This window comes from Eumetopias jubatus, unplaced genomic scaffold (genome assembly GCF_037043125.1).
Source record: "Eumetopias jubatus isolate StellerSeaLion01/CBP00866 unplaced genomic scaffold, mEumJub1_p1.0 scaffold_1, whole genome shotgun sequence".
NCBI lineage: Eukaryota > Metazoa > Chordata > Mammalia > Carnivora > Otariidae > Eumetopias > Eumetopias jubatus.
The window spans coordinates 135,230,622-135,245,918 of NW_028274807.1; the positions used below are offsets into that span (position 1 = coordinate 135,230,622).

General features: G+C 36.2%; 1 protein-coding gene across 1 annotated transcript in view; it reads right to left on the reverse strand.

The window, feature by feature from the left end:
• The window catches only part of ZNF385D (zinc finger protein 385D), an 859,807-nt gene that overhangs the window by 110,336 nt on the left and 734,174 nt on the right, over window positions 1-15,297 (reverse strand). The window contains exon 4 of the mRNA XM_088021277.1: window positions 937-1,047. Within this exon, the coding sequence (XP_087877403.1) occupies window positions 937-1,047 (111 nt within the window). The remainder of the gene's footprint in view (window positions 1-936; window positions 1,048-15,297) is intronic.

Sequence of the window (15,297 nt, forward strand, 5' to 3'; positions counted from 1 at the left end):
TATTGGAAGGTCTAACATTCTCCAGAATCCAGATCATTTTGGTCATCGCCACACTGCACATCCACGTAGGGGAAGATAATGGCACCTCAGAGGAGTCACTTTGACAGGATGGGGTCCTCTCTTTGCCTAGAGTACCAACAGGTATTCAATTCCTAGACCTTCCAAACCAACATTCCTTCTGTTTTCTGTACCTTTTAGGACAACTCCACACCAGAGGACTCTGGTTGGGGAAGGCAGACAGTGTTTTTCACATTGGCCATAAGCCAAAATGAGCTTCACTGTGATGAATCCAGAGATTTTCTGATCCTTAGAAAAGGTATGGAAGATATGAATAACTCTCTGGATAATTTGCAAAGCACTGGTCAGGTCCACAAATGTCTCCTTTCTGTCATGTTCTCCACCTAAGTTTTATTCATCAGGGGCTTGAGTGCTTTGAAGTCTTTAAGACTCCCTTTTAAAATGCTAATACTTCTAGAGTAATAGCTTGAGAATTCTAACACAAATATCATTAAGGACACAAGGGCTGGTCTGGAATTGGGGACCACCAAGGCAGATAAAAAAATTTACAAAGCAAAATGTTGGCCTTGAAATATAAGTTGGGACCTATATCAGAGGTATAATTTATTAAAATCTTGTTGGTCCTAAATTTGACTATATTCCAAAGGGAAAGTGTATTACCTAAATTTAGTATTCCCGAGAGACTAAAAAAATACCATTAAACTGCAACTATAAAATATTGTTAATGTATGATGTTTCCAAAATAAACAACCAAAAATAATAAAATAAACTCCAAATTTAAAAGACATAAGAAGTTAAAATGTTATCTTTGAATTTTGACATGCTCAGTTATTGGAGAAAAATGTTTAAGAAATCTCTTCTGCAAGATTAGAACAGCATAATGCATTTTTTTCAGTGAATACTAAATGGTAAACTTACATCGGAATTAAATCTCAACTGGCAAATGTTGCATGATATGATTTGCTTTCTTCGATGAGGAAGAGGAACCCCGAATGTATGATTTATTACAGCTTTCTGAATCGGGTCCATCTGTAATGAGAAAGAAAATACAACAAATAGAAATAAAGCTTGTCAGTTCCATTGGAATGTTGCCTATTTCATTAAAGAGGCAATCTGTACAGCTTGAATCTACTGCTCACATTATAAAAAACATTTTTATTCTAAGAAACAGCCTTTCTACTTTCTTGGAAAATAGACAATAAGCTCGAAGCTCAGTATGATAAGAAAATGATAAATGTACCCTTTAGAGTTTGCATACTAATGTTTTTTCTCATTTATGATCAACAATTGTCTCAGTTTGATAATCCTAAAATATAATTAAAGGTTTATCAAAATTCAAGTTATTGAAAAATGCCAGCAATCTTACATAGAAGTGTGTCTATGCCATTGCCCCAAAATGGACTTGTAAATAGACTTGGTCGGATGAGTAGTTCTGAAAATAAATTATGCACCATAATCCAACATTAACCTTAGGCTACGTTTGGTATCTTTTCTATGTTAAGAATATATTACACAAATCCTACTTTCTAAGAATTCAAATGCATGCAGCTATCCATTCATTCAAAAATCATTTATTGACCATTTACTATAGGCTGCTATCCTTGGACTTATTATTTGAGGTTCAGAGAGTCTGGACCAGACCAATTATGTCTCTCCATCCCATATTCCCAGGATAGGTCAAGGGACACCAAAGACATAATGTCAGCAATCCGGCTCTGATAAAACTCACCAGCTTTGTCCCACCATCCACATCAGGGGTTCTCAACTGTTGGAGTCAGACAAAAATTTTGATCTGCTTCTTAATACTGGTGCAACCTCTTTGCTTATCTGTGTCTCCTAATGTGGTGATGAGGTTCAAAAGTGATAATTCATGAAATTTACCTAGCATAGTTAGTGCTAAGCACATTAAGAAGTCAATAAATGTTGGCTATTATATTTTCTCTATCACAGCACATGTGAAGATCAGAGTTAACTTGAGCCTCAACCTCCTATAATCATTGTTGGCACACTACTAATTTCTCACATGGCCAAGAAACATTTCAAAATAAATCAAATGTTACACATATGGCTATGACTTCTGTTGAATGCCTGCAAACTTTAGAACTCTTAACTCTCATCAGATATAAAGTTCTTCTGAGAGTACTCACAATGGGTTTAGATAGCTCAGAAATAATTTCACACACAAAAAAATAGCTAAGAACGTGTCTGTGAAATACTCTAATATTCAGCTTCTTTGATACATTAGAGTTTATTAATTATCCTAAACCAGTCATTGATAAATTCCACCTCCTTTTGTGTAATTCAGGTTACCAGAACTAGTTCATTCATAGGCTGTCTTCATAGTAGGTAGGAGGAAGCTTCTGTCTATTTAGTCATAATTCCTATTAGGCTGTCTAGGCACTCCTAATGTACAATAAAAATAATAATATTCAGCATTTATTAAGTGTCTTCTATGTGCTAAGCACTAGGCTAGGTGGTTTATATATTAAACAGTTGTGATGATCAAGAAGAACTGATGGGTGTAATCATTTTTATCTTCCATCATCACTTTACATTTTTTTATCTGATGTTAATCCTTTCCCAGATTCTGGAGAAACTCAGCTATCCCATGATTTTTCTGGTCATTTCCAGGTATTAATAAATTCTAGGATCCCCTTTCTCCTTACTATTGAATTTTATCATACTTTTTTTATCATAGCATACTTTCTTTTTAAGCAGTTTTATTTAGGTATAATTTACATATAATAAAATTTAACAATGGTAGGTGTAGAATTTGATGAGATTTGGCAAATACGTATAGTAGTATTATTACACAAAACATTTCCATTTCCTGGGAAAGTTTTCTCCTGCCCCTCTCAATACCTGACTCCCACCCCCCACCTCCGAAATCGCTGGTGTGCTTTCTGTCACTATATTTTTAGCCTTTCTTGAAGTTCATATAAAGGGAATCACCCCTGCTTCCTTAGAAGCCCAAATGAAAAATGAACAGAGCTTGAGAAAGCCAAGAGCCACACAAATGTGTGAATCTGGGCTACTTCAATAGCCTTCATTCTGCTTCCCAGGATCACTTTTATACTTGTTTAACGTGCCATCACAATGTTTCTCTGACAACAATCATAGAGAACACTTGGAGATAATCTGCCTTCTGGCCAACAGTTAAAGAAAAATTAAAAGCAGAAAGAGGTCACTGACTTAGAGGTAGCTGCTTCATCATATGTTACTGCATCTGTTCGGTGCATAAATGGGGACTATTTCTATTTAGGGATAAGGCGAATTATGTCTATAATCCATTTAGGAATACTGAAGTCCTCTTATAATGACACTATAAAATAAAAATAAATTATATGTCTATATTAAAGATGCTCTCTCAGAATGAATAGTGCTGAATTTTTATCATATATTAGTGAGCAGCATATTATTTTGGTCTTTCAGGAACACTGGAAAAGCAGTGACCACATTCAATCCAAATGTGTAGGAGGTGTTTTGGAACTAGACACTTAATGCAAATGTGGCATATTCTCTAGATTTAATTCTTTTATTTGAATTGAATGATGTTCTGAACACTGTGAGTATAAAATCAAATTTCAAAATGCAAAGTAGTGTATTCTTCAGAGACAATTTTATTTCCCAGTATACTTAAAAAAAAACCCCACTTAACTGAATTATATTTCAAAGATGGATTTCACAAACTATAGTTACACCAACAAAAGTAATTATCTTTATCATTTTAGAAATCCAGTACAACGAAATGATAAGTTTAATGCCTTTATTAATGAGCATGAATCATATTCACCTCTCTAATATATGCATCTATAAGTATAAGTAAAACCATTTACAACAAAGAATCATGAAAGGGCAAAATCTAAATAATAACCAGTTCTATTGTTACACAGTTAATTAAATGATACCACCTGGTATGCATCTATTACCAACCAAGGTGACACACACACACACACAGCCACTTTGATCATTGTCTAAACATACCATTATTTGCCATTATAATCAAACATTTTGTTTAAAAAGAAAGTCATATGTGTTGGTTTTTCCCACAATAGGTGTGATCTGTCAAAACAATGATACCTTATTGTATGTTTGCATATTATCATTAGGAATTTTTCCACAAAATCAGTCTCAAGAGATGCCAATGTGTGGAGGTAAGAAAAAGGGGTTATTGGGTCAAATAAACTGCAGGAAACCTCGATACTACAGCCTGGACATTCACAGTACACAATAAAATGTTAAATTCTCTGAGATGACTTGCAATAAAAACATCTGATTTGAATAAATAATTTCTAAAATAATATAACCAAAACTTTTGTTTTCTCTGTCTTTAAATTTAGCATCCTTGTTCAAGGCGTATAGTTTAGAAAATAATGATCCGGTAATATAAACAACATAAAAATATGAATGAAATGGAAAGCTTTCAAAAGAAAGTAAAGGCATTAAATTAAAAATGTAACACAAAGAAATGAGATCCATAAGAGCTTCGATACATTTCACTTATGCAGCACGGAATTAACTAAATTAAATGGTAAAATCTACGTGATGTTTTAATACATATTTATCTAATTTCTAAAGCGGGATATTCTAAATACATTATCCAACCCCCCAAACAAACAAAAGTGAAGAATGATACACTACCTATTGATATGCTTACCCAAACTCTAGTCTAAAATTCAATTTCAAACAGCCTATGGCTTTATTTAAAGCCAAATGAATATGTTTTTCTTCATTTCAGGCTTAAGGATCTTTGCATTTCTAGCTCAGGTCTTGCTTTTCCCTCCCCTCCCCTCTGGGCATTCTGCTAAATTGATTTGTAAATGAGTATACAAGGGACAGCTCCAGCTCAAGATTCCCTTCTCCAGGATGCCCCTGGTATTTTCTGAGGATGGGGGTTAGCCCTGAGTTTACATTTCCTGCTCTAAGAGACTTCTCTTTCTGTTCCTATTATTATTGTGGCTTTCAGTTTTAAAATCAAAGAATAAAAACTGAAATGCCAGGAAGTTTAGAAGTTCATAAATATAAAGGTGGTCTCTTCCAGCTGGTATTTTGATGTAACAATTGCCAGTAACAATAACTCTAAAGGTTACACTCACAGGAATTTACTGTGTGCTTTTATGTTTATAAACGTCATTTCCATCCTATCAACTTGCTGAGAAACTCTCATTGCCCCTCGCCTACTATCACACTACCAATAAATGGCAGGGCCAGCTAAGATGCACAACCTCCTACTCTGACCCCCCCACCCCCCCACCCCTCCACCCCACCCCCCGGCCCGGGACTGCCTGTCTCCCTCGGGTACCACCATTAAGATTTGTGATGTCCACTGTCCTGGACATTTGTGCTCTGTAGTATTAGGGGACATTGGGTTGAGGCCCTGGTGGATTTACTATATCAACTATGAATTAACAAAATTTGAGTTTATATTACCTATATTCACACATTAGAAAACACCAATAAAAAATCCTGATTATCCCAATCCTGCAACAAATTTGTTCATTTGAAACATATGCAATGTTGACCTTTTTCTTTAATCTTTTAAATGGACGTATAATTTACATTAAAAAGTGTATACATCTTAAGTATATCATTAGTCAATTTTTTAACCTGTGCATACTTCCATGTTATCACCATCCCAATAAACATATAGAACATTTTTAGCAATCTAGAAGGTTCCCAGAATGGAGTCACAAATTTGGGAGTCCCCAAGCCACCTGCACTTCTGACAAACTGACTACAAATTTGGGGGTTAGCATGACTCCTGCAGGTTTGATAACTTGCTAGAATGATTAACAGGACTCAAGAAAACACTATACCTATAGTTACACTTTTATTATAAAGGATATAAATCAGGATCAACCAAATGGAGAGCCCCAGAGGGTGAGGTCTGGTAGAATCCTGAACATGGAGCTTCCATGTCCCTTCCCCAAGAAATTAGGATGCATCACCCTTCCCAAAACCCTCACAGCTAAGAAATTTGCCCAAACCTTGCTCTCTGAAGTTTCCATTGGCGTTTCTATACATATGCATGGCTGATTGAATCTTTGGCACAGTGAATGAACTCAATTCCTAGCCCCCTCTCTCCTTCCTGGAGGTCCAGACCGATATTACCTGCTCAAAGCCCAATCCTCCAATCACATGGTTAGTCTTTTTGGTAACTGACCTCCATCCTGAGTCATCTCATTAGCATAACCCCAGGTGTTATCCAAGGTGGGCATGATTCACAAAGCCACTCATCACTCAGGAAATTCCAAGATTTTAGAGGTTACCTAAAATCTAAAAACTGAGGACAAAGATAGCCAAATTCTTTATTATACAACAATTGTACATCTTTGTATTTTTGAATGTGTATTTTTACAGTTATAAGCATAATATAGAATATTTTCTCTTTAGTTTTTTATTTAACAATATATCATAAGAATACTTTCATTTAAACATAGTTTTCATACTTACCAGTTAAATGGTGGCATCTATTTCATTAAATAATTGTACCACAATTTACTTAGCTTATTCTCTGTTGTTGGATACTTAGGCTGTCACAGTTTTAAATAGCACTGCATAGATCATCTGTATAGGTGCAACTTTTATTAAGAACCACAGCCTCTTATGACTCAGTCATTAAGCGTCTGCCTTCAGCTCAGGTCATGATCCCAGGGTCCTGGGATTGAGCCCCACATGGGGCTCCCTGCTCAGCGGGGAGCCTGCTTCTCCTTCTCCCACTCCCCCTGCTTGTGTTCCCTCTCTTGCTGTGTCTCTCTCTGTCAAATAAATAAATAAATCTTGGAAAAAAAAAAAAAAAGAACCACAGCCTCTTAGTGCTGGAAAGAATCTGAGTGATCATTTTTTGCCTTGTCATTCTGTTGACAAGACCACTAAAGCCCAGAGGTGTTTCTACCAGTGGTAGAAAATGGACAAGAAACCAATTCTCCACATCCCAGTTCTAGGTTCTTGTACCTATAATATATGACAGCAAGTCTAATCCTTCCTCTTCCTCCCCCCCGCCGCCCCCCAGTAGGAAGTAAAAAATGGTTAAGATGTAGTCTAAAATGTTGCTGCTCTTATTTGCCGGCTGTTTTATTTTAATTTTTCTAAACTTCTATGTCTTTACCTCTAAATGGAGTGTTAATCATGTTGGGTTATTATGAACAATGAACTATATAAAGTATACAGAGCCCAGCATTGTGCCTGTCACACAGAAAGCACTCGATAAAGGAAAGTGCTTCTTCTATTATTAGTTTATAGCAATGATAATAAACATCACCATTCCTGTCCAGAAGCAGAAAACTGAAAAAAAAAAAAAGAGTAGGAAGATGCCTTAAAAGGTCCAAGTGATCCAAAACCATCCAAGAAAAAAATAAATTTAACTATAATAAACTTTATAGTTGAAAAAAATAACAATAGCTAATTTTATTTTTTTTATTTATTTTTTTTCGAGAGAGAAAGAGAGAGAACAGTGGAGAGGGGCAGAGGGAGAGAGAGAATCTTCAGCGGGTTCCATGCCCAGCGCAGAGCCTGATGTGGGGCTTGATCTCACAACCCTGAGATCATGACCTGAGCTGAAATCAAGAGTCAGGTGCTTAACTGGCTAAGGCTAAGCCACCCCAGCACTGCAACAACAGTTAATTTTAAATGAGCACTTACATGTGCAAGGCACTGTCAATAAGGCCCATATGTCTCATTAGGTCTTCACAGTATCCCTACAAGGAAGACACTCTTGTTTTCTCCTTTTAATAAACTTTATTTTTTTAATAGCAGTTTTAAGTTCACAGCAAAATTAAGCAGAAGGAACAGTAGTAGATCCTTTTTTTGCTCCCATGTTATGTATGAAAATGTTTAGGTACAGAGACATGAAGTTAATTGGGTTAGGGATTCACAGCTAGGCAGTTCTAGAGCTGTGGTGTGAATTCAGATAGTCTGACACCATCATTTTCACAGTTTTAAACACTGTGCTAGATTTTCTTTCATCAGCAAAAGAAAAAAATATATCTTTACACACACACATACACACACACAAAGGGGGTGGTGGGGGGGAGAAAATGTCTACAACATCCAAATCAATCAAAGATTATGTACTCTGGCTATACAGAGGAGCTCTAGAAATCACTATGATTGCTAAAAGATATCAAAGCCAAAATGTTCAAGGCATATTAAAAGGCAATTTGTAGAGAAGAATATCTGAATGGTCGATAAAAAATAAAATGTAGTACTTATTCTGGAAGTAAAGTTTAAAATAACAAGGAGGGTGCGTGGGTGGCTCAGTTGGTTAAGCGACAGCCTTTGGCTCAGGCCATGATCCTGGAGTCCCGGGATCGAGTCCCACACTGGGCTCCCTGCTCAGTGGGGAGTCTGCTTCTCCCTCTGACCCTCTTTCCTCTCGTGCTCTCTATCTCTCATTCTCTCTCTCTCAAATAAATAAAATCTTAAAAAAACAGATATTAAATAAAATAAAATAAAATAACAAGGAGACAGCAAAAATAGCCTGACAATATTTTGTATTCACAAGGATTTGGGAAAAGTGCATAAAAACTTGGCATCACCTCGTAAAACTGAAAATGAACTGAACATAAGATCTAAACATTCATCCTCTGGAGAAACTCGGGCTTATGTGCAATACAAGATTATTACACAGAAGTTCCCTGCAGTTTTGTTTGTATCAGTAAAAACGTTAAAACAACCTAAATAGCCAATGGTAAATAGTCCAAGAGCTATAAAATGGAACACCATACAGATGTTATAAGGAATCACTTAAATATTTCTTTATCAGCAATGGCAGATAAAATAAAATGCATCAGAATATCTACAATATGACATCAGACACTAAAAAAGAAAATCACACACGCATAGTCAATAGATAAAGTAAGAAGGAACGATTAGGGGAGCACCATTTTACACCTTCTAAAGAAATAATGTGTCTAGAAAACAGCCATCAATTATAGCTATTGAACAAAAAGAGACAACTAGACAGCGGGCATCTCTTGAAGAAGTACAAAACCACCTCTGAGGAAGTCATGCTCAAAATAACAAACCTGCATCTGATCAAGCCTCTAGATATACTTACCCATTCTTAGGAAATAAAGGGACAAAAGAACATGGTAAAAGCCTCTACATGGATAGAGAAAGGGGAACCCTCATGCACTGTTGGTGAGAATGTAAATTGGTGCAGCCACTGTTGAAAACAGTATGGAGGTTCCTCAAAAAATTAAAAATAGAAATACCATATGATCCAATAATTCCACTATTGGCTATTTACCCAAAGAAAATGAAAACAATAATTTGAAAAGATATATGCACCCCTATGTTTATTGTAGCATTATTTATAATAGCCAACATATGGAAGCAACGTCAGTGTCCATCAATAGACAAATGGGTAAGGAAGATGTGGTATGTATATATACACACACGTGTATACATATAATGGAATATTACTCAGTTATATAAAAGAATGAAATCTTGCCATTTGCAACAACATTGATGGACCTAGAGGGTGTTATGCTAAGAAAAATAAGTCAGACAGAGAAAGACAAATACCATATGGTTTCACATATATGTGAAATCTAAAAAATAAAACAAATGGACAAATAAACAAAAACAGAAACAGATTCATAAATACAGAGAAGAAACTGGTGGTTGTCAGAGGGGAGGGGAGTGGGGGGGCAGGAGAAATAGGTGAAGGGGTTTAAGAGGTACAAACTTCCAGTTATAAAATAAGTAAGTTATGGGGATGAAAAGTACAGCATAGGGAAATAGGATTGTATTAACGCTGTATGGTGACAGATGGTGACTACACCTCTGGGGGCTGAGCACAGCATAATGTACATAATTGTTGAATCACTGTGTTGTACACCTGAAACTAATATAATAATATATGTCAACTATACTTCAATTAAAAAAAGTCTCCACATTAATAAAATCAATACATTCCAAACTGTAGCAAACAACAGAACATGTGTCAGGCTTTTTTAACCAAATAAGTAGCTAGAATATAATGGGAAGAAGACCTATAACTTTAAAGACCTATAAGAGACATAGCAATTAATTCCAAACAACGGGGCTTACATGGACCCTGATTCTAACAAACTGTATAATAAATATTGGAAGATAATCAGGAGGAAATAAAATTGGATATTTTAATATTTTTTTTATTTTCAGTTGTGATAATTGTAGTGTAGATATTATGGCTACAATTTGCTTCAAAATAGTTGAGAATATTTGAGAGCTAAAGGAGTGAGGATACTGATGAAGGTCGGTCCTGAGATGAAAACTGCTGAAGGTAGATGCTGGCTATGTGAGTTTTCATTATATTATTCTATTTTTGTACATGCTTGAAATACTCCATAAGACAAAATTAACAATAATTACACACACACACACACACAATCTATAAATGATTCGTGGATGCATACATGTGTATCTAAGAGAACGTGAACCAGAGCAGAAGGAAGGGAGCATACCAAACTCACAACAGTCGTCTATGGGGGATCTCAGAATGGGACCAGCACAGTGGCTATAGAGGACGGAGCTACAGCCAAAACATTACATTTCTTCTCAGTATGGAACTAGAAGCAAAAGCAACAGAATATTAATGGCTGTAAAATTCTGGGTGAATATGGGTTTTGTTATAATATTTATCATAATTTTTATTTCTTTTAAAAGATCAAAAAGTAAAAGATCATGTTCAAATCCCTCAGTAGATTGTACATGGGTGAAAATAAGTTGAGGTATGATGCCTTTACAGTTCTTTCTTTGAAATTTGGGCTGGTAGGGAATTTAACAGGAGTACCCATCACACAAGATCAATACCCTGCTCTGAGTGGTGTTGAATGCAGATACACTTTAAATCTCATAGTTTCTCTGCTTTGCCAAATAGCAAAGGATGTGCATGAGTTCATTCAGCAAATAAATTCATTCGACTAGAGGTAGCCTTATTCCCATGAATCTCATTAATCAGGTCATGCCCAAATCTGCTGATTTAAATCAAGTAGGAAATATAATACATAGAAGTCATACAGGCACATTAAAGGAATAGCCATTTGTCAAAACTCCACCCTTCAATTCTTCTGTACATTCTACTTTCTCTGCCTTGAAAACTCTTTTCCCCATGCCTCCGAGTCCATCTTCTCCTGACTAATGCCTACCCACATTTCAGAATTCAAATTTTCAAGATACTTAGCTGGGACCTCCTTCAAATGGGCTCAGTCCTCCCACTTACCCAGAGTAACACTCAAATCGCACCATCAACTTTATCCTTGTTTTTCTCTCCCAACAGATAGTTAAGTCAAGGCAGGGCTGGGTCCCCTTGTTCTTTGTCTCAGCTATTAGTAGAGTGGCTCCCAGTTATCATGGGCTTAACACATGCCTTTTGAGTTGATAGATAAATTGAATAATATTGAAACCCAATATGAAAACATAATACCAATCTTGGAATGGTATTAACAATAGCAGTGAGAAAACATGGATTCACAAGGAAACCTTAGGCATAGGAGGTGAAGTCAGTCTATTAGAAGCAAAGTCACAAGAGAAATGACTCTGTGATAAATATGGGATGTAGGATATAGACTCTGGGAGTGTAATCTAGAACTCTAAGCTACCAAGCAGAATTTGCTTATAATCTATCACCATCTAAGCAATAGGGCCCTTGTTGATAGGTTCTTTCTTTCCTTTCTTCAATATGAGATCATTTTTCCCCCACGCATCTTCCCGGACAAAGGCTAACAGCCATACTGGTCCCCTGCTTGGTTAAGGAGAAGATGAGTTTGTTCAGAAAACAAATACTTGACCTTCAGTGAGCAAAGACATGTCCAAATGTCAGAGATTTCATTGTCAGTAGCTCTCTGCCATGGTTATTTTTCCTCATGTTCTGTGAGTAGGCTAATTAAGTGAAATGTAGAAAGCTCAAAGTAAAGGATGGATTAGCTTGAGGGGATCTTAAGACATTATTTTTCTTAGAATCATTTATATGACCATGCAAATTGCATTTAACCAATGTATCATGGCCCTGTCATGGAATGCCCATAGATACATGCATTTTGATATTTTTAAGTGCAAATATGAAATTGTTACCAACACAATTTCTCTGTCATGGAAGTTCAATCCTTGTTACAACTTTAGAAATTATCTCTTTGTGGTATTTTCAGTGGGTAGGGCCTATGTTTCATGCATGTTCATAGGCCCTGTGCTTCTCATTCTTTTCTCTGGAACTCAGAATATATTTAAAATTTAAAGAAACTTCTCAGTTTATAAATGAGAAAAGCTATACCCTGAAGTGGGGGAGGGAGTCTGAGAAAAAAAGGAAGGGAAGGTGATTTCATTCCACTGATGGGCTTCCTTTTCTGCAACGTTGATATTTTTTTCTAGCCAAGAGAATATTGTTTTTTTGAAAAGAATGAATCTTGACTGATCACACTAATAATGCCCTGTAGAGAAGATTCCAGTGTTTAATTTGGACACTTTAGAAACTTTGTTATCAGTATTACAGGGACTTAATTTAACTCAAATGTTTTGATCAGAATCCTGCTTCTGGTGGACTTAAATAAGAAAATCTCTTACAAAGACAATGAATGCCTAGGATGCTTGCCTGTGCAAGAAGTCAGCTTTCTCAATACTCTTCAAGCTTGGTCTCTGAATAAGGTCTAAAGTAATTAAACCCAACAACTCCAGAGCTGGGATTCCATTTACACAGAATGCCCCAGAGAGCATGGCATTATTGATTGAGCAAGAAAATAAGTTCTAGAAATCCATTCTATTACCAGCTGTACCAGAAGTCCACAAACACACCTGGTTGCTGGGCAGGTCGTTGAAATATGGGCCAGGTGTTGAACTCTGCCATACTCTGAGATGTAAAGAAAGGTAGGGACAAACACACTGTTGTACATAAATTATAAGTGGCTAAATTGAAAGGATTTTCTCTTATTCTGAAAGTATGTCCCTCCTAATTTTCTCTTGAACTCCTTGCTTTTACGAAATCAGATGAATTTATTTATTTAATTAGGTAGTTCTGGCTTGAAAAATTAAAATGCAAAAGTCCTATGTTAATTGGCCTTTTAATATTTTCTTTTTAATATTTTAACCATGTATTAATTTCCTAGGGCTCCCATAACAAAATAGCGCAAACTTTGTGGCTCAAAACAACAGAAATTCATTATCTCATACTTCTGGGAGTCAGAAGTTCAAAACTGAGGTCTTGGCAAAGCCATGCTTCCTCTGAAGTCTGTAAGGAGAATCTTTCCTGCCTATTCCTAGCTTTTGCTGTTTTCCCAGTCATCTTTGGCAAACTTTGGCTTATAGATGCCAAGGATTACTATAATCCTCTGCCTTCACATTGCATTCTTCCTATGTGTGCCTGTGTCCAAATTTGCCTTTTATAAGGACACCAGTTATATTGGATTTTGGACCACTCTGCTGAATTCATTGTCACCTGATTATCTCTGCAAAGAGCTTATTTTCAAATAAGGTCACACTGTGATGTACTAGGGGTTCAGGCTTCAACATCTCTTTCTGGGAGGACACAATTCAGCCCACAAGTGGAATGGACAATGTGAAAATGTAGAAATCACTGTAAAATTTTACCAAAGCACAAATTCTAGGACTTCTTGGTTAAAGGAAAAAGAAAAAAATCAGTTTCTTTGTCTTAGTGGCTAAAAAGGGAAATCTGAACAAACAGTGGATCACTGAGACCATTCCTTGCCTGCCAGCTCCTTAACATGATCACTTTAAGCCTCAAAGAGTTTTGCAACCCCTAAGGGTCTGGGAAGAAGAAATAAGTTCAAAGGATTGAAATATACATAGAGATGAGGAGAATGGAGTTCAAAGAGGTAGTGCAGATCTTTACGAGCAAGCCTGCAAATAATTTATGGGGGTATTTCTGAAATGTCCAAAATGAAAGTTATAAAGTCTACAAAAAGACTAAACGGTGGCACATCGGTATGATATAGGTAAGTGAATGTCCTGATTTTAATTGTTTGGTTAAATTACAAATGACATATATTTGTGGCCACATGTTTTGCATTGTATTTTTTTTTCTTGCTCCTTTGCTTGTTTGTTTCTTTGTTTAAATCACCACTTAATGCTTTTGGAGAAAGTGTCATGTTTGGACCCTTTTTATACAAATTCCATCTCTTAGGTAATCTATATGATCTGTTCTAGCATGGAAATACCAAGATAATACACATATTAAAATTAAACATGTAAGAATATTCCTCTTGCTTTTGTTTTGTTAAAACATAGATGTACATATATGTCTGTGCACATGCATATTTGTAGGTGTGTATGTGTGTGTGTATACACATGTGTGCATATTATTTATGTACTAATTTATGTACCAGTATTTATCCACCAATTCCCTGTGTAAAGTCTCTTACTGCTTGGAATTTGGCATGACTCCATTTCTATTGTTCTGTGTTTGGCTAGACTTGATCCTTTCTTGAAATATTCTACCTCTCCTTGCACTGAAGTATTCACTCACTAATTTACACACACTTCCTCCCCTCTTCCCCATAGGTTGCCTATATACCTGTTTCTCTTAGCCAGTGATATGGAATTCAAGCCACAAAGGGGCATTTCATATTGTCAAACACTGCTTTCCATGAACTAGCACAGACCTCTATTTCTGGATTCATTTCCATTCCTCCCTGCCTCTGATATTTTGCTCCACTAATTCAGATCTACTGGCAAATATCTTGCATAATCCAACTGTGGTTTATTGTCCCCTCATCTTTTGTAGGTTCTTTCCTTTCTTTAACCTTTATTACTTATTTCTTACATGTATAATTCCTGTCTATTGCTCCAAATGTCATCTTTCCCAAGAGAATCCCCTTTGGTCTCTTAGTATGCAGGGTTAAAGACCCCTCCTCCCAGTACTCACAACACCCTATGCATTCTAGCATCATGTCACAGACTGCCACTCAGACATTCTGCTTAAAGTTCTCCCCTCCCCAAACTGCAAAAGATGTAGTGTTACTCATCTTTGAAAAACAGGTGTCTAAGCACAGAAAATGCTCAAGAAAGGTTTATTGTCGAAGAAAATAATTATATATGTAAAAGTGGCCATTCTAGCCAACCATAAATCACTTTAAATAGAAAAAGTGGCCCAAGGTATTATTCTTGATTGAAGCCACATCATTCAATTTTACAGAAAAATTGCATTGTCATCTGAGGCTAATTGTGTTTGGAGCTTTGATGTAAATAATCAAAGTAAGCTGCATGTTTAGAAAGTAAAAATAATAATATGCCTCTTAAAATGCTTGCCATATATTTAAGACATCCAACTCAAGGCCTCAACAC